The 24,756-nt window shown below is 40.8% G+C and overlaps 1 protein-coding gene across 2 annotated transcripts in view; it reads left to right on the top strand.

Moving 5' to 3' along the window:
- CNTNAP5 (contactin associated protein family member 5) overlaps nt 1-24,756 on the top strand; it is a 296,748-nt gene that overhangs the window by 152,513 nt on the left and 119,479 nt on the right. For both annotated transcript variants that reach the window (XR_003559721.2, XM_027804376.2), the window contains exons 8-10: nt 6,789-7,053; nt 9,688-9,837; nt 10,924-11,095. Coding sequence is in view for 1 of the 2 variants with exons in the window: in XM_027804376.2 (XP_027660177.1) it covers nt 6,789-7,053; nt 9,688-9,837; nt 10,924-11,095 (587 nt within the window). In the remaining variant the exon portion in view is untranslated. The remainder of the gene's footprint in view (nt 1-6,788; nt 7,054-9,687; nt 9,838-10,923; nt 11,096-24,756) is intronic.

The following is a 24,756-nucleotide window of genomic DNA, read 5'->3' as shown; positions in this document are numbered from 1 at the left end:
TAGGAGTTAGCAGGGGATAAGGAAAATAGGGAACATGTAATTTGCTGTAAAGCCAAGGCTTAAATGTCCTTTTTCGTAAGGTCTTATTCCAGTAGGTAAGGTCTTGGGAATTGCTTGGTTACTTGGCTGCCCAGCGTAACAGAAAGGGGCAAACTGACCCCATCATAGTCAAGAGCCTGGAGCAAGTGCAGTTCATACCAACCCTGTAGGCTGGTGCTGTGCTGTGATACACGGATGCCTGGAATTTAAAAAAAGAAAATCTAATAAAGAAAACTAATACATTAAAAAAAAAAAAAAGCTGGTAAGAATTGCTTTCTGTGTACTTCTTATTTTAAGGTACATGTGGATCTGTTTTCATAATAATAATAATAAATCTCCTTGCTGCTGTGTTTTGTCCCAGGTAATATAACCTAATAAGCTGTAGATCAGTTTGCCTTGAACTGGAACAAAAATTGGTCTTGGATTGTGCAAATTTGCCAGTTTGATCTAAGACATTTATCTTATTCACTTTGGCAAGACGAATTTGAAAGGCTGGCTTCATTCCTGCTTGTTGTTCAAAGCAAGGTGTGTTGGATCTGGCTGAAACCTAGTTACTTTTCCCCATAGCAGCCCTCATGTGCTGCCTTTGTATTGGCAGCTAGAAAGGTGTTTGGTAGCACAGCAGTGTTTTGGCTACTGCTGAGCAGTGCTGGTAGAGCATCAAGGCTGTCTCTGCAACATTCCCCCCTCACCGGTACGCTGGAGGTGGGCAAGATCTTGGGAGGGGACATGGCCAGCACAGCTGACCCAAACTGACCAAAGGCATATTCCATACTATATGGCATCTGCTCAGCAATAAAAACTGAGAGAATGCCTGGGGTGTGTGTGTATATGAGGACAGGCATTTGTTATTGCAGTGTTTGTCTTCTGGAGCAACTGCTATGGGTACTGAAACCCTACGTCCTGGGAAGTGGTTGAACATTCACCTCCTGATGAGAAGTAGAGAACAAATTATTTGTTTGCGTTTGCTTCCATGCTCAACCTTTGCTTCTGCTTTATTAAACTGCCTTTTCCTTGACCCATGAGGGTTTTTTCCATCTTATTTTCTCCTCCCCTGTCCCGCTGAGGAGGGGAGTGATAGAGCAGCTTGGTGGGTACTTGGCATCCAGCCACGGTCCACCCACCACAGAGGGAAAATATTAAGTATTCTGTATTTTTGTGTGTGTGTGTTTTTCCTCCTGTGCTCTTTTCCTCATTTTTCTGTCTCTCTAAGGGAAATGATGTATGGTTTTTCCAAAATAGTTCTATATTTGCTCCCATCTTTTGTCAGCAACTCGTAGCTATTGTACCATATAATGGAACAATAATGTACAGTTACTGTGGGCATCAAAATGGTAAAATCCCATGTTCCACTTCTGGCCAGTGACATAGCTTAGGAGTCTGAGACAAAGAACATCTAGAAATACCTAGCCAAGCATTTCATCCTTAATTCTGTCACAGTTACAGTGTTCAAGGTTTTTTTTCATGCTTTCCTTTTCGTTTAATGCTACGTTTTCCACATAGGAACTTAAACTTAATATAAACAACTTAAATCAATGTGATAAACAATTAACATTTTATTGACATGCTTGATGCCTACAGTGAGTAGGCAGTTCCCTATGACAGGGTTGGTTATCACAAAGATGTGTTAGTTTCAATGAAACTTGGATCAGGAAAGCTTTCAGAGTTCCATCATGAAATTTTGCTTGGAAAAAGAGAAACCCACCTCAGTATAAGAATTTCCCTTAAGGTATGAGCCACGCTATTGCTCACTCAGTGGACTAGTCCTAACTTAAGTAACACCGTGTGCCTTGGTACTCTCACATCCTGTTTGAAGACAGTTTGCACCAGTATTTCAGAAGGTTGGAGCTGGCATCTTGCTTTGATCTGCTTTTCATTCAGTGCTTAGCAATGTCTTGGTTTGAGAAGTACTTGAAATCTATGTGGGTCTGCTGACATCTGTTCTGCTTGAGATAGTTAATTTAAAAACAGGATTTGAAGGGACCTCCCCCATTCTTGAAATCTAATTGCTCAGAGTTGAATCACAATCTTTAATCCTATCCTTTTAAAACTGCATCAGAGGTCATCTCTTTTCCTCTGTTAACTCTCTTTGCAAAGTCTTCCACAACCTCAGTCTCTTCACAGCTAGAAGTAGTCCTCCAGTTTCCAAGCTAGAGACATTCTTTCCAGTTCGTCCACATTTGTATCTCAGCCAGGCCTGGGATTTTAGTCCCTTTACCTGTCATATGAAATCTTTCTTTCTAATTCTCTGCAGAAAACAAGAAATTCTTTTTATTTAATAGTATCCATAGTGATTAATAAGGAAGGTAAATGCCCATTTGATGCTCTAAACTGCAGGTAGAATGAGAGCTCAGAAAATACTTATTTATTGTTCTTACTGTTCAAGTTGTGATCTTGACATGTATCTTTTGGTAGGCTAGATGTTGAGGATCTCAATTCAGCTGGCAGTTTGAATAATTTCCCAAATACATACTACTTTTGATTAATATTCTGTGAGAGCAAAGGGGATGTATGAGAAACTTGTCAACAATTGCCCTGACTGTGGTGTTACAGCAGTTTCCTCTCTTCATTCAGCAGTACATAATACTACATGAAGAAAGGTCAGAAAAGACTGAAGTGATTCATTAAAGTTTTGCAGGTGTCATTGAAGTCCTGCAGAAGTCACTGGAAATACTCCAGTCAGTTTTGGATGAGTCTATGGCTCAGAAGGTCTTCTATGTAATCCACTTTTATCCTCATCACTGAGCAACTGTGTTCTTCCATTCTCTTTTTAATAAGAAAGTCTCTGATTCTTCCTTAAAATGTTGTAACAGGCTGTCTGTCACCTGTTCATTCAACATCTTACTTGAACAAGAACCACTCTGTAACCATACCCTGCTTGTAGAAATCTGGGGTGCTTGCACTCTTGAGACAAGTGTCATGGCAGCCAGTGAACAATTTGCAAATATCTCCATTACATTTCTAGATTCAAAAGGTTTATCTTGTAAGAACAATAAGAACTCTCTTCAAAAGATTTCACTGTTTATTAGGGAAGTCATTAATCAGTCTGGAGATGATAGACTCAATGGAATTCTCAAACACCACATGATAGCTGAAGTTTCCAGCGGCTTGGTAGAGCTGAGAATCTCCTTTATTTTCTCTAGGGATTGGACTCTTCTTATCCCATTTCTTACCCAATGAGCTTTTACTTTTCAGTTAAACTGGGTTCAATTATAAAATCAAGTGTCTGCCAGAAGTCTTGCACGTACCCTTGAGAGTTCCAGAACTGCTGCCAATTAAAGCAAAATGCTCCTGATCAGATGCAGGTTTAGGGGGAGCTGTTTACCTTTCTGACTTAGGCTTGCTAGAACAATTTGAGAATAACATTCAGAGCAAATATAACAGTTTTTGTAATATGAACCTATGCCACTTCAGTAGTGTTTATTTCTTTATCCAAATTTTCATGTTATTGTCTCTAAGTAGATGGCATTGGTCAGTGTGAGGACATCAGCAGTTATTGTTCGTGTATATTCACTATATAATCTGGTTTTGCTCTGTAATGCTGCTTAAGAAGATGTTTCCCTCCTAAATGAGTCAGTTGAACTGATTTAAGTTTCCATAGCATCTGTTGGTTTATTTAACATGGTTTTCCAAATCTCCTAGCTAGTTTTTAGCTCTGATTAAAATTAGTTTATGTCCCTTACATCATGGAGATCTCAACTCTTGAATAAAAGTAACAAAAAAATACCTTGTTAAAAGAACGCCCCCAAAAGGCAAGCATGCCTCTTTTCTATCCCCCAGATTTATTTTTAGTCCCAGAACACAGAATACTTCAGCACTGCCTTTATGCGTTCCCACCTGATTGCTCTTGTGGAAGGTGGGATCGCACCTTCTCTCCTTCAGTGTGGTCCATGAAGAGTCTACAGAGCTTGAAGTCTCACCAGGTGAAGCATGGGAGGAGACTCATAGGTCCTGCCCATGTGTCCCAGCATTGGCTGTGGGGTCAGTCAGTGCTCTTTGCTGCTCCTGTCCCAGTACAAGACTTCTATGCAGAACTTGAATGGCGTGAATTATTAGCTGGTGTGACTGACTGAAGTATTGCTGAATTTTTCAAGGGGTCACAGTAATCCATGAGTTCAGGACTAGTTGCACGTGCTGAGAACACAGACAAAATATATCAAAATCAGGCAGAAAATTGACCTTATATTTGGGCCCACACATATGTATCAGAGGTACTTTGATATGGTGCTGCTGCAAACAGCTGAAAGCATATTGACTATGCAAGGTCTTCACTGCCTCATTTTAAGGTCATCTGAAGGTTTGTTGTGCATTGTAAACATGTTTTTTTCATCTTAACATTCACCTTCTCCGGCACCATTAAGTCAGTCTAGGCATAGCTTATTCTTCTGGTGGGTAAAATCTGCAAAGAGCTTTGAGACAGAAATCCTATCCAAAAGTTGCAAATCTTCCCCTCTACAGTCTTGCATTTTGTTACAGCCTCCCACTGCCAGTGAAGAAAATTAGATACTTGAATGCAGACTCATAATGTTTGAACGTTCCTCCAAGCTTCAGTGTTATATATGTATAAGGTCTGTAAATGTCTTACTGCTTTGTATGGAATTACTTGAATCACTGTAAATGTCTAGAATTGCAAAGAAAATTTGTCATCGGCATTTTAAATGTCTAAACCTTTAAAAAGCTCTAGAGTAAGTTAACTGTATTTGTTTATATCGCTGCAGTTGACAGTTTTCTATAATTTGTCATTAATTCAGATGAAAATGGAGACAGAAATATAACAACAGTAACAAAAAACCCCACACAACCAAACCTATGGCATCTCTTTTATGCAGAAAACTCCCAACAATTAGTAGAAAAGTTTTAAAATTTGAGAGCAAATTTCATCATACTTTCCACCTGACTAATCTTCAGGTGACTTTGGATAAACTTTGGATTATATCTCAAAATTTATTCTAACATGATATACCCATGGATAACCTTTTGCCATTGTTAAATGTGGTATGTAGCATTCTGCGCCTAACAGGGCAAGGAATACAGAAATAACTTGATATAGATATAAATCTATCAAGGGTTGTTTCATTCAGTGATAGCTTGGTCTCTTTCTGGAACTTTTTTTTTTTTTTCCCCTGTTTTAATATAAAGACAAGAAAGACGTTTGAAAGTGATAGGGAACAGTTCCATCAGCTGTCTGAGATTTGAAAGAGGAATTCCCCAAGCACTGTGCAAGTTCCTATACATCCATCAAGTGCTGTTATTATAATTATCCTGTTAGTGAGGTACCAGCTCTGATGAAAAGTGGTACCATGGAGAAAGCCTTTTACCCAGATGTTTTTATCAGATTCCAGTTGGTATTTTACAAAGCAATTTAGTTCAAAGCAACAATCTCCTGGATTGGCTTTGAAAGACGTGGCTGTTTAAATGCGTCCTGGCTTTATACATTGTTACAGTTTTATTACGTGGCTTGATTGACCTGGCTGGCTAATCTACGATGGCTGAACAAAACGGTTGAGTCATTTCTTCTACAAACTACAGTGGTACATGCTGGTACAGATTCTGCTGACTGCTTTGAGAAAATGTGCTGCTTTTCTGGGTAAATAACACCATTGATTTCAGGGCTGGATGACTGAGGTGATCAACTAAGTTTGGCAGTAAGCAGTGTTAGATTTCACCATGCTTGCTGTGTATCTAATGTTTTAATAATTCCTCAAAATATCTGATCAAAAGCATGGGACCTAGCACTGGCAAGGAAATCTCACTTGTTTCATCCCACTATAAGTACTGTATTCAAATTACTATTTCCTTGAGTTTCCTTATGAATTTTGAAATAATTTCGGAGTAATTATTTTAAACTATTTGTGATATTATCATCATTAGGTTGACTTTCATTATTTGGAGCAGCACAGGGCTGTGTCACTCAGGGTAAAAGAAAACATAACCAGTACTGCAATTGCAAATTATATTTTGTATATTTGAAATAAACCCAGAAAATTTGCCTCATATTTTGCCCCGTGTACTAGATTTTAGGAGATGAGGGAGATTTTACTTTTAAAATTATCTAACATTGGTGTAAATGGGCAGAAAAAGCACTCTCACTGCATTTTGGCTTATGTAGAATAAATCTAGTCTGCTTGGTAGGATCGCTATGCATTGGAGGATGCTTTGTTTTCTCAATTGCAGCTTGCCTAATTCACACCCCTGTAGTCCCATCGGTGCAGAGCCAACGCAGGACATTTGTATCACATCCCACAGCACGTGAAAGTGCAAGCGGACTTACTGTTCCTTTGATGCCAGTTCCTGAAATTAGCATAGATCTAAATGAGTTTGATTTTCTTAACATAAAGCTAAACTTTACCTTGAAATGGGAGGTGCTGGGAAACACAAAGCAGGTGTGGCCATGTGGAGGTGGTCTGTCTGGGCTAGCAAATAAGCCCTTCTGCACCTAGTCATGGTCTTGATATGGGACATTTGGAAACATTTAGATTCTAAGAACTGAGGTTTTGATTTTTGATCCCATCCCCGACCCCCCAGTTAGGGTGAAAGTAAAATTTTTAAATCCAATGTGTTTTCCTAGAATGGACGGATACATTTGCTAATGAGTTCCAAAGATTCGTACCTGAATAACAATACCTATTTCAGCCTTGCGGGCCATTAGAAATCCAATTTACTGGATTTGAGCTTATTTAACTATGGATGTTTTGAGATGACCGATAAAAATTGTCATGTTGATTACGTTTGTTTGTTATTATTTGTAGGGGAACGTGACCTTTTCTTGCTCAGAACCACAAATCGTTCCTATCACCTTTGTCAGCACCAGTCGAAGCTACTTGCTACTACCTGGGACTCCTCAAATTGATGGTTTGTCAGTCAGCTTCCAGTTTCGAACATGGAATAAAGACGGCTTACTTCTGTTCACTGAATTGTCTGAAAATTCGGGACCCCTCTTGGTTTACCTCCATGGTGGGAGATTGACACTACTTATTCAGAAAGAGACAGAGAACCCAGTGGAAATCAGTGAAGGTACTTAATCTTTGTTTATTCTCACCTGTCTCCCTTTAAAAAACTAAGGTCCAACCCCACAGGATGAAAGGATGGTGAAATAAGGAAGCACACAATTGTCTTTATCTTTTTAAATTTTCTCTTGCTTCCCAGTGGTAGAGGTGCTCTGTGCAGCTTGAAGTAGATCTATGCATAAAAAGCTGGCATCCTGAGATCTCCAGTCTCAATCTACCTGACAATTAGCTCAGCCTCTGTGTTCTTAAACAATTACAATATTAATTTTTTTTCAGTCAGGTCACCTGAAGACCTCCCTGTTTCCCATGCTCAGATTGTGCTGAAGTCAGCTGGGAGCCAGCTTAGGTGCTGCACTGTTCCCCAGCCCAAGTCACGGCAGTGTCAGAGCTGATTTTCTTCCCCTAACTGTAGCTTTACACTCACCCTTTATGCTATGCTCAGAAAAGAGGCTGACCACGGGCTTCCTCTCCTCACACCGCTTCACTGTGCTCCTTAGCCAGTTTGCAAGTTGCTTTGTGTACGGCTGATGGGATGCAAGAATGTGAAAGGGTTGCCTCTCTGACTTAAAATTCAGGGGAAATTGCTTGTAAACACTTACCAGAACAGCTACACATTGGCTCCCAGAGACAACAGGGAAACAGTTCAGACTCTGCAACAGAGGCATGACCAGAACAGCCCAGCTGCTATCCCAGTGTGACCTGTATAAGCTGTGCTGGCATCCCAAACTGAAATGTTCTAAGACCGGGGCCCTCTGCACATACTCCACTGCTATGCAGCAGTGCTGGGTGGGAGACTGGGAAATTAATTTTCTGCATAGGTTAAATACCCAGTTTCCAAAGGTGGATGAGTAATAGTGATGGAACTCAGAAGGAACTGAATAATAATAATGATATTTTCAAGAGCAGCTGTTTAAAAATATGTAATATTAAAATATTCCCAGTACTGACTAAAAGAGGGCAGATGTGTCTATTAAAAGAAGCAGAGATAAAATCTGACGGTTGTCAAAGCAGAGCTGTTCCGTATGCGTGTTTTGTTCCCCTTTATGATAGAAAATGAGGCAGCCGTGCATCTATCCTTATTCATGTAGATTGCTACCGCCTTAGCTTGCTGCTATTGAATGCTGTAAACTGAGTTTCCAGCCTTTATTGCAGTCCTAATTAAATTGTCGACAATGCTGAGACAATGTCAATATTTGGTTGGTGTATTTGTTTTTATGTAGTTCTGAAATCATGAACCCGAGCCCAGCCTTTGGTGCTATCCAAAACATTTCTAAACTGCCTACTTGCAATTTCTGCATATTTTCCATGTGTAAGTGCCATGTTCTGCAGATGTCAGGTACTCACAATAAACTCATGCTTGCTCAAGAATGGACCTATTTTTGCCCCAAATGGGACCTGTTTTGTTTTGACATCTTTTCAAACTTCAGCAGCATATTTCACTTCAAAATGGACTTGTTCTAGTGAAAAATTACCCATTTCTGCTGGGAAACCAGCCTCTTATTCTATGGAAATTGTACATGCGTTAACAGCCATTACTGTGGAAATTGTCTCATTTTCAAATTCATAATGAAATGGCTTTTCATACGTGTAACACCCACAATTTTTTTATTTTGTTTTGAACTGTTCTCACACCTCTTTGTGTCACTAAGTGCTCGTTTGTTTCTTCTGAAAGCTACATCAATGAAAAATATTCCATTAGGGAGGGGAGTAAACACTAGTTGTCTGTGCTCGATCTCAGTGACTCCAGCCTGACAGTAGAGTATTTTGAACTGTAATTAGGTTACTTTTGATCTGCACCACTGTGTGTGAGCTCAGAAGCTTGCCCGCTGATTTTCATGGCTGTCAGAATGGATGTGGGGTTTCTTTGTAGCTATGTGGTGTTATTTCAAAAGCCATGAGATGCAACACTGATTTTCAGAATAAGGAAACAGAGAGATTATTTCCCACTTTGCACAAGTGTCGAGAAGAGAAAGAGGCTACCCAGTACTATAATCTCTCACAGCTTCATAGGTTCCTGGTCAGAGCAACAATTGCAGCTCTCACAAGACCCATGACAAAATCCAATATAGAAGGGCTTTGGTACATCCATCAGTAAGACTGTGTGCTAACCTAGTGCTGAAGGGCTTTAAGAAACACAAATCCTACTGATACCCACTGGAGTTTGTCATGTTTCATATTGGAGCCTGAGACAGGGTACGACCATCTCACTGAACCTAATCCTCTGCAGTCTCAGGCATGTGTTTAGTACCAGAAGCTCAACAGAGATCTTTGCACGCTCCCATGAGCCACAAGCATTTCCCAACAGACTGAAGATGGACAGACATAAATACCCACAACACGGTAGTAATGTGCTGCCAGAAAGGTGAAGGGACTGGACAGCTCCATGAGTGCCTGTGGTATCAGAAGCAATTAGCTTAAAATATGAGGTCACCTACTTAAATCTCTCAAAACCTTTCAATTTCTTGGGCCTTTTCTTCTATCTGGTTTGTTTCCAGAAGTGAGTTCTTTTCAGCTGGCGGTTCTGCATTTTTGGGGATCAGCTGCACATTTGTGGTCACTAGCTGGAAGCAAAAGGAGGTTTGAAGAACATGGTTGTCTCCCGCACCTCTTTTTTTCACTTTTTATACTTGTTTTTTGCCAGGCACCAACCTCCACGATGGGCTTTGGCATTCTGTTAACATCAATGCTAGAAGACATCGCATTACCCTGACACTGGATAACAACGCTGCCACTGCTAGCCATGCAACCACTGTCTCAAGGATCTACTCTGGAAACAGCTACTATTTTGGAGGTAGGTTGATTCAGACAGATGCAGGACAGGTTTTCTTAATGAAGACCTTCAGGTGCTCACCATTGAAGTCTCCCCATGTGCACAGTTTTTGCAGCCAAGAGTGTATGTTATACTAACTGATTTTAGGCCCCCTGTTGAGCTGCAGAGCGCTTGTGGGAAGATGGAAGAGTCTTCTTGGTCAGTCCTTAAGAGGGAGAAAGGTCAGAACCCCTAACAGTAGCCAATGTGTACCTGCATCTAGCTGACAAAACATACAAAAGCTACATAGCTGTATTAGCCACAAGGGTTTTCTTTCTAGTTAAAAATCCCGAGGACTACTAGTATTATTGATATTCCTGTAAATATCACTGTCCTCAGTAACTTTAAACTTCAGAGCTTAATTGACATACAGCTCAGATCTACAAAGGTATTTAGATACTGTGCTCATGGAAATGAATGTAAGCTCTGCTCAATTTTGAAAATGGAAAGAACAGTCTTGAAAAATACTACCTTCTGTTTTCTGGAGTGCAAGCATTAATTTAGGAAAAGGAAGTGTCATCAACTGTCTTTTTACCTATTTCTGTGCACTGCTTACTGTAGTGAGGCTGTGATGTTGATGAACCCTCTGCGCTGCCCTATACAGCACTACGTGAGGATGCACAGGAGGCTTTGGATCTTAGAGCTGACCAAATACTGAGAAAGCTCAGATATAAATGGTTTTCTTGCTTGCTGTCCACAGGATTTCATCCTTTTACTCTGTGTGTTGCTGCAGCAGAAGAATTTAACCCATTTGCACCGTTTTTTTAATGGGAGTCAGTTGCTATCAGCTGTGGAGTATAAATAAGATGGGAACCCCCCACATTCTGTTTTCACTTAACACATGTGAAAACCTCATACTCTGATATTTCCAGTTGCTGAGTGCACTTCACTTTTTCTTTTTATTTCACCCCCCCCGTCTCCTTACTGAAGGATTTATAACACAAGATGTTGCACGGCACAAGGAGTGAGAACTGAATAGTGAGCCTCTGAGTTCTTGCATCAGGAAATCCCAGCAGAAATAGATGAAAATTCCAATATTCTTCTCTGCCTCTTCTCTTTTTCCCACAGGGTGCCCTGACAATTTCACTGATTCCCAATGTTTAAATCCCATTACTGCTTTTCAAGGCTGTATGAGGCTCATCTTTATTGATAACCAGCCCAAGGACCTCATTTTAGTTCAGCAAGGCTCCCTGGGGAATTTTAGTGATTTACACATTGATCTGTGTGGCATCAAAGACAGGTAATTATTGTTTCTTTTTTCATGTATTTGTTCTTTTTTCATCCTAGTGCTTTATAAATACAGGTTGTATTAAGTGAAAATTGTAATCTGCCAACATTACAGATATTAGGCATAATAGAACTACTAATAGAAAATATTACAGCAAAGGTAGGACTGGAGGGGAAATGGTTTCAATTACATGATGCTCTCTTCACGTTGACTTGCGGGAAATAGAGTATGCAAATTCAATCAAATTACAGATTGGTGAAAGGATTAAATTTTATGCATAAACAACATTTGATTGCTTTGAAGTTTTAAAGGGAAATGAAAGAGAAAAAAATTATTTGATTCATCAGAACATGTCATCCCCTTAAAATATTAGCTGGTTTTGCTTAAGTAGATCATTTACAGTTTTTCTTGTTAGTCATTAGAGCACAGCACATTTATAATACAGATATGGTACACCTCATGCGACATACTGGCCATTCAGTAGGACAATATAATGATGAAATGTCTGTATCTACCAGAGACACATTTCAGTTTAACTACTGCTCTGAATCCCTCCTAAGCTGAAACCTGACAGGAAACCCAGATTTTCTCATAAAGAATAGAGAGGAAATAAGAAACCAATTATTTTTTTTTTAAGTATTTCCTAATTTCTCCTTTGCTTCCTATGGATTTTTAGTGTCTAAATGTTACTGAATTATTTCTGCAACTATGTACTTTGAAGTTAATACATGGAATAATAGGCTTTGATGTTATTTTATTTTATTTTTTTCAGTCTAGCAAAGTTCTGAAAAATACTGCTGGAAATTTCATGTGCTTCAAATAGTTAAGGGGGTAGTAAAGGATGCTTTGGAAATGCGTTAGGAGCTTAAGCATTTAACATGATTTTTTCAGACATTGCTTAGGGAGGTAGAGCTGAAGGCTGATCTCCATTATTGCTTACTGCAGGAGGAATCAGGCTGCTGGAGCTGCAGTCCTTTGAAAAGTGGGCAAAAGCTCTGTTATGTGAGACCTTTGTGCTCACCTTTGTATGTTCATGTTTGTTAACTTATACAGAGAAAATGCTGACTCTGCTGATCAAATCTGTTTCCATGTTGAACGATGACTGAATTCAGGGGGATACGAATTTCACACCTGGTGTGCCTGAAATGGTAGATGGAATTAACAAGATGCAGCTGATTTAACAGAAGGAAGGAAAATATAAATTTTCCTGAGAATTAAGAGAAAGTATTTTGTTGTTTTCTTGGAAAAAGATTTTTTAAGATTGAGTGGACCATTCAAAGGCAACTTGTATGTTTGTGTATTGAAACAGAAGAGAACTCTTCTGTTCTGATGTAGAGGTGCTGTGGGATGTCTCCAGTGCCTTCATTGTCACCAAGTCCGGGATGCAGTGGGCATCTGTGGTACTACTGTGAGTGTCTTGCTTACCTTCAGTATCCCAAGGATGACCACCCTCAGTCTGTGCTCATCCCACACAATCATTCAGGCCAAGGATCCAAACGTAGTAAGAATGATGGCACTTAACATAATCATTACCTTGAATATATCACACATGTAAACAAAAGTTACATGTGAACTAGTGAAGATGAAAGTACCATCTTCCAATGAGGGTCTCTGGACAGCCTTAAATTTATGTGTCTGTACTGTATGATATAGGTAGATCTATAGTAGGTATGACCTATAGTAGATCGTATTGCAGATGTGATATACCTAGATCATAAGGTAGATTTGATCACAAAACCAAGGCAGACTTAAAAGAAGGGGGAAAAAAAGGATTTGATTTACAATTGCCAAAAGTGATTCTCTTACGGCTGGATTTAGTGTATGAGTGGAGGTGCCCTGAAGGGGGAGAGAGAAGCCTGTGGTGTGGGAAGGTGTTGGGCTGAAGTTCAGAAATTCCCCACATCACAGAAGGGTGCAAGCCTCACTGGAGCCATGGAGATTGCAGCCTTCTCATTGAGTGAAACACCCAGCGCCCTCTCCCCCCGCCTGGCAATTCCAGTAACTGCTGAATTTGTTTTGCAGGGAATAAGAAAGGATTTTTTTTTTTCTAAATCATATTACACATTTTACACATCTGGGGCACAATTTTGAGAGAGGCTAAATTTACAGAACTGATTTCAGGAAGTTAAAAAAGTTGTTCAAAAATTCACAGGATGAAGTACTGCTGGTGCAGTACAGAACTCAAGAATAGTCATAGCAGCTAGGGACAGCTGGAAAGAGGGATGAAATTCAAAGAAAATAAATAAGGAAAATACAGACAAGAGCAAATCCTTGGTGTTATTTTATCAACACAATTATTTCTAAGCCTGGGGGTGAGCTGGGGAAAGGCTGAACAACAAAGTATTCATGGAGTCTGTTACCATTTTTGAAAATTCTAGGTTCTGCAAGCCTATATTACGGCATAATTGGTTACTACAAACTATAGATGGAAAGTTCGGGAGAATAAGAGGTTTGAATTCAAATCTAAAGACTGCATTGCACTGTAGTCTGCATGGCATATGCTTGAGTTTGTTTTCAAATCTTGTGCAAATTGGTTCATTGCACAAAATGTCAGACCCTTCCTGTCACTGTAAGTTCAGCTAGTCACGGTAGCTGACCTAGTGCTCTGTACCACAGCAGCTCTGGGCTGTAGGAAAGTTGGGATCTGGCTCCAGGCGTACAGTATCCAGCTGCTCATTCTCTCTATATAAGGAGTGTTAAAACTGTGTAAAAGCATCTTCTTCAAGAAATGTGGTCTTTCCTTTCTTAATTATAAGATTTATTGCTGTGTACACTGTAAAGTACGTGTTTTTGTAATTTTAGTGCATGTGGGAATTGTGTACCTTAATTAACATGTAAATGGGACATTTATCTTGGTTATCTAAGCAAAAAAAAAACTCTTTTGAGGAATATGCCTCTATTTAGAAAGTAGTTTAATTGTTACAGGTTTGTAGGCCAAGTTCATTCCAGCCTGGGCTCTGAAAGCGGTGGGTAGGCAGCTCACTACATCTTGTACCTCCTCTTAAAAAGAGAATTAATGCCTTTGTTTTGAAAGATGATAAACCAGGGCTATTATTGGTGCCAGAAGTATGTTTTCACGAGAAAATCTAGTTGTGTAAGCATATTACAGATACACACACCCCCACCCCCATGATTCTCTGTATAAAGTGACCAGCCTTAATTAATTTAAATGGAGCCATCTGAGGAACTAAGCCTTAATATCTCATTATTTCTCTAGTATTTGGACTATATGTCTGCTCAAGTGAACTTGGCATGAATGCCTTCTGACTCCCTGTATTTGTTATTTCCATCCTTTAGTAGCTATTTATCTGGAAATAAATGCCTTGTCACTAGCTGAGGTATCAGAGTACACACAAAAAATGGCAATGTCCATAGAAATATAAAGAGTTCTGCCTTCTTTCAGTTTGATGTCTGGGGAGACAGTGCTAAGTTAAGGTGCTTTTGGAGACACAAGTGAACTTGACCCTCTTGCTGACCCTGCTTTGAGCAGGCAGCTTTTGCTGGAGACCTCCAGAGGCTCCTTGCAGCCTCAGCGATCCTGTGAATGAGGCCACTCTGTAGCTGCTCTGGTCTTGGCTGAGTGGGATGTGTCTGTGGGGGCTGAGATCAGCAGATAACACACAGCAAACTCATATTTTATGTGCTTTCAGTAGGGCATTGAGACATTGTAGAGTCTGGGGTTGAACACACCAGTATGGGTTGTCCCAATGATGGAAAAAAAGCTAGTTAGCATCATCTGCTATTAAAAGACTGCTTTTTCTAGGCCTCAGCTGCAGTGCCAGCATCATTAATGTTCCTACTGCTGCATATCAAGTTGCTCTGATTTGCCATCCCCTTGTATAGTACCTACATGTTGTCCTTAGGTGACAGATCTGTGCAAAGAGAGGCATCCCCAATCTATTCTTATCAAAGCTATGTCTGCTCCACAAGCCCTGCAAAGTAGTGCTGTATTCCCTTCTTCACCTCCTTCAAGATAAAACTGTTTCTGCAAACTGTTCCTAGTGCCTTGTGGAACAGGAAAGTATAGATTCATAGAATTATTTAGGTTGGAAAAGACCTTTGAGATCATTAAGTCCAACTGTTAACCCAGGACTGCCAAGTCCGTCTCTAAACCATGTCCCTAAGCGCTGCTCCTGCATGTTTTCTAAGCACCTCCAGGGATGGTGATTCCACCACCTCCCTGGGCAGTCTGTTCCAGTGCTTAACCACCCTTTCAGTGAAGAATTTTTTCCTAATATCCAACCTAAACCTCCCCTGGTGCAACTTGAGGCCATTTCCTCTTGTCCTGTCACTTGTTATCTGGGAGAAGAGACTGATCCCCACCTTGCTACAAGCTCCTTTCAGGTAGTTGGAGAAAGCAATATCCCCCCTGAGTCTCCTCCAGACTAAACAACGCCATTTCCCTCAGCTGCTCCTCATAAGACTTGTACTCTAGACCCTTCACCAGGTTTGTTGCCCTTCTCTGGACATTCTCTAGCAGTTCTACATCCTTCCTGAAGTGAGAGACCCAAAACCAAACCCAGTATTCAAGGTGCAGCCTCACCAGTGCCGAGTACAGGGAGACCATCATTTCCCTTGTTCCACTGGCCATGTTGTTTTGGATACAAGCCAGGATGCTGTTGGCCGCCTTGGCCACCTGGGCACACTGCTGGCTCACGTTCAGCCGGCTGTCGACCAGCACCCCCCGGCCCTTTTCCTCCAGGCACTCCCAGCCCCCTGCCCCCAGCCCGTAGCGCTGCGGGGGGTTGCTGTGACCCACGGGCAGGACCCGGCACTGAGCCCTGTTGAACCTCATACAACTGACCTGGGCCCATCGGTCCAGCCTGTCCAGATCCTCTGCAGAGCCTCCTGCCCTCTGCACATCAACACTCCCTGCCAGCTTTGTGTTGTCTGCAAATTTGCTGAGGGTGCTCTCAGTCCCCTTGTCCATATCATCGATAAAGATATTAGAAAGAACTGGCCCCAATACTGAGCCAAAAGTGGAATCTGTAGAAGGAAGCATTTTTTCTTGTAGCAATGTGTGTGTAGGACTCTTGGCATTATCCCTACTGCCTGCCTAGTGTAAATCCAGCTTCTTTTTTTTTTTTTTCTTCTTTTTTTTCTGTTGTTTGTAGTATGTATATGTGCTGTGGTTGTCCAAATACACAGATTGCTTAGTCTTTTCTGAGGAGGTTGCAAAGTGTGGTGCTTACACTGCTCCTGTTATGAAGTGTTAGAGGTCATGGCTGCCTGCAATGTATTTATTCCTATTCCAATGAGAGGTAAAGAAGAAATGAGGCAATATCCTGCTAAGCCATAGAAGTCTGCTCTGTATTTAAAAGAAAGTAGATATCATTTTATCCCTCTTTGTTGTTGCCTTTTCAGGATTTCTGCTTGGTTAGGAATGCAGGTGCACATCAGGGGTTGTTTGCCTTATGCTGAATTAATAAGTTGGAAAATACACTTCCTTACAGCCTGCTGGCATTTCCCCTCTATGGCATGGTACGGAGCAGAAAGTAATAAGCAAGAGATGTTGGAAAGTGAAGGTGCTATGAAGTCCTTGAACTCAGAGACTTTTTGTTGGGGAGGAAAAGAGCACCTTGAGTATCTATGCAGTCTTTTGCAGTAGTACATGTAATATATTGACCGTCTATGACGAAAAGCTATCTGGCATAGACCCAAACAAATAAACGCAGACTCTCTTTGAATTTATTTTCAGTTCAGAGTGATATAGATTAAGTTCATGACTACAGGGACCATACAGCCCTCAGTTCTGGTGTTTTGCACTATAAGTTTTTTTGGGGAAGGGAGGCATTTTCGGGGGGGTGTGACATATTAAGCTTAAAAGCTGCCGGGGGAAAGCCTGAGCAATAAGAAAGTCTAATGAGAACAGAATAATGCTTTCTGTCTTTGGCCCTTAATTTGTAGGGAGGACGTAAATGTGAAGGGATGGGTAGGTGACAAGCAGCATAAAAAATTAATTTACTTCTCACAGATGCTGTAAATCAGAAGGGATCCACTCCCTTCTCTTGGGCCCCACTAAGTCTTTAGTTTTAAGTGGATGGCCAAGCTCCATGTCCTTCACCTGAAGGTAGTGTGTTACAGATCCAAGCTGGAAAGACTTTGCTAAGTACTTCTGGTTAGACAAAAGAAAAGAAAAAAATACCCAAAACCCAAACAAAAAACCCACAAACCACAACAGGATGTCTTTTTCCTATGGTGTCTTCACTTATGCATTTCCCTCCTCAGTATTTTACAGCATTTGCAAAGACTGCTTGACCCTATCAAACAGCCTTCTGGAAATGGGTTAAGGATGTGGTTACAGAAACTTCTCACTCAGCTGGGTAAGAAATCACAGCTGCATCTAGCGCAGCAGCCAGTTGGGCAGAGCGTGGCTGCTGCAGAGCTCTTCTTTCAGTCTTTTTAACATTGATGAAAGGCACGAGGCTGCTGTCCCCACAGATGCCAGTGCTTCCCTTCCCTGGCTAGCATGTGCCTGTGGCAGAACAGAGGGTTGAGACTTCTTGTGCCTTCTCAGACTGACAAACCCTGAACTGTTTCTTCAGAAGAGTGGTAACGAAAGTATTGGTTTCTCTAGCGCTAATAAGGATTCTCAAACCTGAGGTTTATTTAGAGCTGTGATGGGCCATAAACTTAGATCAGTTGCCCTTTTCTTCATGTGTTTTCTCTTGTTAGCTTAAAAAGAAAACATGCTTGCTGCCATTCCCCTGATCTAAGCGGGACCCCTGAGCCATAACACTGATGCCAAAATACCCAGCTCTTAACATCTACAGCCTTCATTTTGAAATTTGGGATAACTGGCAACTCTACAAATCTTGAAATACAAAACAGAGCCAGTGAGAAAAACAGGTGGGCAACTGTGTCTGACTGAGGAGCAGCAGTGGGTTGAGCAAACCCTGTGAGGTAAACACTAGTCAGGGTTGCCACTTGGTGATTAACTGTCCTGGGTTCATTAGCAGTCATGCTTCCAAATTTCTGTTCTCTGTAAACATACAGAGAGCCAAAACTGTTTCTTGAATGGCCCTGTCTCTATGAAAAAACATGAAATAGGTCTAGAAAACATCCCATGCAAAGAAAGATTAAGTCTGGTTCTTTAATCAGAAGAGATTGCTGAGGGGAGGCAGCATAATGGTCTCCAGGTACTAAAAGCCTGCTGCAGCACAGAAGGGAATAATGATCTTTTCTGACCAGGATGTATAGGAGAGCAGCCATAGCATAGACTGCCTGAGGAGACTGTCAAGTCTCTGTCACTGGAAGGCTTTATGAATAGGTTAGATGAGTCTGTGAGAAATAACAAACGCGGGTATGAGTGATCCTGCCTTGGGGTGTGAGCATGGACTAAGTGATCTTCTAAATTCCCTCCAGCTCTGTGCAATTCTGTTGCATTCACTCAGGCTTCTCCTCTAGCTGGAACAGCTGTGTCTTGTTCTTGCTTTAAGGGTTCTGAAATGTCAACAACAACACTGCTTAAGGAAGAAAAAAGAAAAAAAATAAAACGAAAAAAAACCCCACCTGAAATACCCCAATCCAAACATGTGGGAATTCAGCTCGGCATTTCTCACAGCTGTGAGAAAGCTGATATGGTAGGTGTATCTCTCAGACACTCTAGGGCAGTGCTGTGGCGGCAAGTAGGGACTGTGTAGCCCATAGGTATGGTTTGATGGCTTTTCTTTAACATGAAGTGTATATGTTAAGCTTGGAGTATGAGGAAGTGGGGGAGAAGAAGCCACACTTATTTGTCACTTCCCTGATTTGGTTTTTGATTCTAAAAATGTGTGATTCATTTTTGCAACTGCAAGATGAAGCTCTGTGATTGCAGAATTTAATGCCCTGGTTTTTCTTGGGATTCCTTCTCTGCAGATTCCATGATGTCTAGAATGACAATTCAGCTCAATCTGTGTATCTTTCTTTGATGAACAGTAACTTGGTTCCCTTCTACTTGGCTCTCTATTTTAACAAGATCCTCTGACTTCTTGGAATTCAGGTGTCTGTCCCTCTTTCAGGTGTGGTCAAAATGAGAGTGAGAAGTTTGTAAGCTGTTAGGAGAAAGCAGAGACTGTAACTAGGAACATCTTCCTTAGTAAATCAAGCTAACAACTGTGTGCTGATTCCTTTGCAATCTCTATTTCAGTTGCTAAAAGATTAAATGCAAATCCAGTTGGATGTATTCACTGACTTCAACCTTGGCCTGACCAGCCTTTCCCAAGAAGTATGTCCTCTCTGGGCCACTCAGAGGTGGTGCTGTGTGCAGCTCTGACTATAAGAGTCTGTCATTCAGACCTCTCGGCTGTTTCTAAAACTGACACGGTTCTTTTGTGTGCCACAAACTGTTCTCTACTAGGAGAGATTAAATAGGCTAAGACTCTTCAGCCTGGAGAAGAGAGAGCTAGGCAGGGTTGTACGATGAGGAGCAGCATGAAGGAGGTGAATAATAAACAAGAGTTTGCTGTTTCTTACAAATTCGAATCTTACACAGCATCAAATTGGATGTTGTTAGATGCTGCAGAGGTCAAGTATAAAGGAGAAAGCCAATAAAGCATACATGAATCCATAAGCCACAGATTGCTGGAAGCTGGCAAAGTGTTCAGTGGGATGCTCTTAAAATTATTTCATCAGCATCTTTGCTGTGACACTGTCAGATTAAGGAAATTGGAGGAGAGGCACTGTTGACCTGAAGTGAAATCCAGAGGGAGATGATAATTTTTGGACTAGTAAACCCACATTCCTTACTTTTTTAAAAACATCATTTTCATTATGAGCAGCTTTTTGTACCTTCATTGTTCAAAACCAAAATATACCCTGTCATAGCTGTACTAATCTCAAAATACATTGGTATCTGACTGTGAATTCTGCTACATACCAATACTTTCTGCACTGTGTTTTCTCTTTCTACATGGCAGTGGAATAGTAGGGGTGTGAGTCTGTCTGTGTGTGGGCAAACAATAGAAGGCATAGCCTGGAGGGAATTCAGGCAGCCTCTCATTTAAAAATAAATGAAATGGGTAGGAAAACAAATATGCAGATGCTGAGAATTTGGCCACACTGTTGAGAAGCTTTGGGATTTCCCGTTCAGCAATTGGCTGGAATCATGTTTTGGGACTAGAAATACTAGCTTCAGTCCTGAAGCTGAGTTGGGTGTTTGCTGTGGTTGGCATCCTGTTCAGGGAATAGATGTAGGAATTTGGGCTCAAGAGATACTGCAGCACAAGAGTTGCCATGGATATTAGGAAAATGTGCCAGAAAATCATTAAACCTCAGTCCAGAAACACTGTGGATTTCCAGCCCTTCATCATACGGCACAGATGCTCCCTTTGAGCCGAGCAAGGCTGTCTGCTCCTATAGCAGATGTACCCCCTTGGAATATAGCAGCAAGGGCTGTGGTGTTGCCTGCAGCCTGAAGGCATGAGCTGATTAATCTCATCCACCTCCTGCATGCAGGGGGACAAACTGGTGTGCGGTGTTAGTTACAAAGAAGAAAATTCCATTTCCAGGAGTTCTTGCACTCCATGTGTACACAAAGAAGTAAGATCTGGTGTGGCTTCTCCTGCCAGTTCCCCTAACTCTGTAAAGAAGAAGTGCTTAGGAGGCGTTCCAGTTGGGATAGCTTGTGCCAAACAGCTGTCATAAGGGGAAAGCCGGCGTAATTTTCCTCTGACTTGACACCTCTCATGGAAATAGTCTCCTTTGCCCCTCAGGATGGTGCTAGACAAATGATTGCTTCCACCAGGCTTTTGAGGCGCATCCTTAAATGTGTCACATCCTCTTGAGACACATCCTTAACAATGGTGCTGGTTACATAAATGCTTTTGAACTCCTCAACCCCCATCGAAAAGAATGTGGTATATAAGTTGGCCAGTGACAGAGAAATGTCTGTTTAGAAGCCTGAAATTTCATATGATTCTGCTATTCCTCCCAGGGCTGAAAGAAGTTGAAATTATTGACTTTTTGGTAGCAAAGTTTACCCGGACAGAGGTAGAGCTAAGGCAGATGCAGAAGCACAAGGTGGTGTACACCCATAGTTATATTGTCGTAAGTTCTATATACTATTTGTGCTTGAGTATATGACCAGGTATTATTGGGATTAAGGAGGCCATTTATATGTTGAACATGTCATTATTCAAAAATGAACTATGAGGATAGTCAGAGCCTGCTTTCCTTTAGGCTCAGATTCACGTGAAGACATAGATAAATGCATGTGTTGCTCTCCCTGTCTACAGCTGCTAGGGTACTTTAATCTGATTGCTGCAGTTCATGTTGATTTTGTGCTGATGAAGCTTTGACTGAGTTGTCCTATTTTTACTTGGCTGGCACCCTGCCCTTGCTATAGCAAATACTGACAGTACTTGTCAAGGACAACACTGGGAACTTCAGTTCCCTGAAGTGACCTGGGGGAGGGGGGAGGAAGGGAAAAAAAAAAAAAAAAAGATTCACGTTGAATCCACCTTGGCGGATGGATGGATAGCGCATCTTGCAGGACATCGTGGGAATTCCAGAGATCTGCAATGAGGAACACAAACCTGACCTCAGATATTTTCTTATAAATCCTGGCGATGTTTCATCTCTAACATCAGCGGGCAGACACAAACACACACTGATATTGCTGTCCTTATTAAACCAAGATTCATCTGCATATTCCAGTTCTCCTAGCAAATACAAATGGAGGGAGCAGCATGTGGTATACATAATAATCGCTGCAATGGGATTGGCGTTAACAGCTTACCTCATTAGGGAGAAGCATACTGAGTTGATTCATGAGTTTGTTTCTCTGTACTACTTGAGTTACGGAGCACAAATAACATCCTTAGTCTCTATCCTTTTATCCCTACCCATGTTTTAACTGAGAAACTTCTTCGGATATTTTCTAAATATTTTAGAAATAAATTAGCTTAAAGTGTTCTTTTTTCTTGCTAATAGAGCTGACCTTTTAAATCCTGCTTTATGCCTATTTCCTTTGTAGATTCCATTAGATTTTACAATCAATTTTTGCTCATAAGAACTAATAAATTTTTACTTTTTACTCCTTTCCTTTTAGTATGGAACTTAACATTGCTTCATGTGTTGTACTGTCAAAATAGGCCTTTGGGAAATTAATTACTATTGCAGGTGAAAGGTGTTAGGATAAATCTGATGAAAGCAGTCTCTTTTCGCATTTCCCCAATCTCCTCTAAGATTTAATGTATGCCCTGCAGCAGAAGCCAAACTTCATATGGTTTTTTTTTTTTCCCTCAAAGTTGGCCATGCAAATGAAAAAATACCTTGGCTAATTATGCCCAGTGAGTTTTAATTTTAATTATTACAGTCCCAGGCTGGGATTGAAAAAGCAAACACTTAATATTGCATTCACCTCCACATAAATACCTGCAGTGCATTGCAGAAAGAATGATAATAATAGAAAAAAAACCCACACCACCCACAATTTGGCATCCATTCTTTTCATTTTCTCTAGTATCCCTATTTTCAGTATTTAATGTCTTCTCTGCAAAAATTGTAATTATTTCATAGTCCAGATTATATTTTTTTTCCCCAGGAAATCCTCTTATGATTCCCTTCTTGGTTTTATAGCAATGAGTTGGATGTTTTTAGATCACACTCCTTGAATTTGGATGCTGATCAAAGCTGGGATGAATTGAAGACATAAAAAGGGCTGTCATCTGTCCTTTTTTAAAACATTTCTGATTTGGGGTAAATCTCAAAGTAGATTAGAATATTGCCTACCAATATGTCCATCATCCAAAACAAAGCATTTAATCTGCACACCTTCAGGTGCTGGAATATCTGGATCTTTTTCTAGAATTGTTCCATTAAATGCTACATACATGAGAGGCTGTCCTGCCTAGTTAGAAGGAGCTGATGGTCCAGGTTATAGTTCTTCTGATCTTTTATGTCACCTTAAAAAGATGACTTCAGTGCTGTAAGTATTTTCCTCCTCACCTTTTGTGTCTCTTGCTGGTTTCAAGTGTAGGCTCCAGTGGACATGTTTACAAATAGCACAGGGCACACTGAAGCTTCATGTCTCCTTTCAGTTTCTATTTTAATTAAGGAAATTATGGACAGATTTTCAAAAAGTTTCCCTTTCTTATGCTTGTGTTGGTACTTTGCAAAACACTGACAATTTGGTTTGTGTTTATGCAGCAACAATTACAATATTTTTAGAAATGTCTCTCTCTTTTTCATCAAATTTTCCTTACAGAGTTTATCTTTTCCCTCTTTCTCTGTAGTAAAACTGAAGTGAAATAGTGACGTGGAAACGGAAGGGGCAAAATATCTTAAATCCGAACTATGTTACATGACAGGGAAGGAAAAGGTGGAAAAGGCTTCTTAATGACTTAATCCCTTGTAAAGATCAATATACAGTGTGGAAAAAATAGTCTTAAAATATAGAGGGATACATAACGTTCTATGAGAGTTGAAGAACCCCTTGGGTCCTTCCCAAAAGTATGCACCTGCATCACCAATTAGACCTGCTAACTAATGTAATTAAACCATTGCAGGTAGCTAATTTTGGAGTGTGAGTCTTGGAAACCTGTCAATAATACCACACAAATTTTGGAGTGGAAGGGCAGGATGCAGAAAAACTGAGCATGATTTTAAAAATCCAAACCCACAAACACCTAAACCCTAGATGCTGGAATTAAAGTCTGAAGACCATCCTCCCTTATCTGTTCTAATGTTTAAACCTAGCTGGGTAATGCAGGTAGTGACAGAGCTTCCCTCTCTGACAGTTTAAGAGCTCACTGACAATGGAGGGTAATAAAACCACGTAGAAGAATTCCCTGCTCTTGGACTGGTATATGAGCTTTGTGCTGTCAGGTGGGCATGGTCTGTGGTGGTTATAAAATAAGAATATGTTTGTAGAAAGCAGTCTCTGTAAAAACAGGCAGTTACAGTGGAAGATGCTACCTTTGAACAAGGAGTTTTCTGTCCTTTGTGATTTTTTTAGTGTGAATGAAAAGGAATGTTTAAGATTATTTGGACAGTGCCATGAGTTGGTTTTGCCTGCCCTGCCTTAATTTAAACAGTTTTGTTTTCCCTGACTTTGTTTCATACATGCAAGACCAGCTGTGGAAAACAAAAATTCAGGCCCATGAAGGGTGCACTGGTCTTTAGAAATACTGTTGCAGAGGAAAATAAAGATGGATTCGTCTGCCACACTCACATCACCGCATATGGATTGGAGACAGATCATGTTTTAATTTAGTCTTGTTCTTTTCCAGATAAATCTCCTTTACCTGATGGCACTGCAAAGTGAATAAGAACAGTGCTGATCTGGTCCTTAAAACTGTGTTTAGTAAATGCTGTAAGGGGTAACTACAGAACTGGTTTGAGCAGGGTGGACTCCTTCCTATAACTGCAGTGACTTGTGCATGTGGGAAGATGCTGGAGCTGGAGATAGTTTTTGTCTTTGATACAGGGTGGAGGAGCTTCCCACTAGCGTTGGAGAGGGGATTTGCCCTGCATGAGATCCCTGTGGAGGAAAAGGGCAGTTTGAAGGTTGGTAGAGGGCTATTTAAGTGGCTTTTGGAATCTAGCTTGAATGTGGAATTGAATTTCTGGGGGGACCTGAATAGAGTTCACCTCCATTGCTATTCCTTTAGAGTCAAAATTCATGGGATGTGCAACCCCATGGTAAATTAAAGGCCTGCTACAGGGATGCATGTAGGGTATAATATCCT

Source organism: Falco cherrug, chromosome 8, assembly GCF_023634085.1.
Source record: "Falco cherrug isolate bFalChe1 chromosome 8, bFalChe1.pri, whole genome shotgun sequence".
In the NCBI taxonomy this organism is placed as follows: Eukaryota; Metazoa; Chordata; class Aves; order Falconiformes; family Falconidae; genus Falco; species Falco cherrug.
Note: the sequence above shows the minus strand (reverse complement) of the source record. Positions and strands in the feature narration are given on the sequence as shown.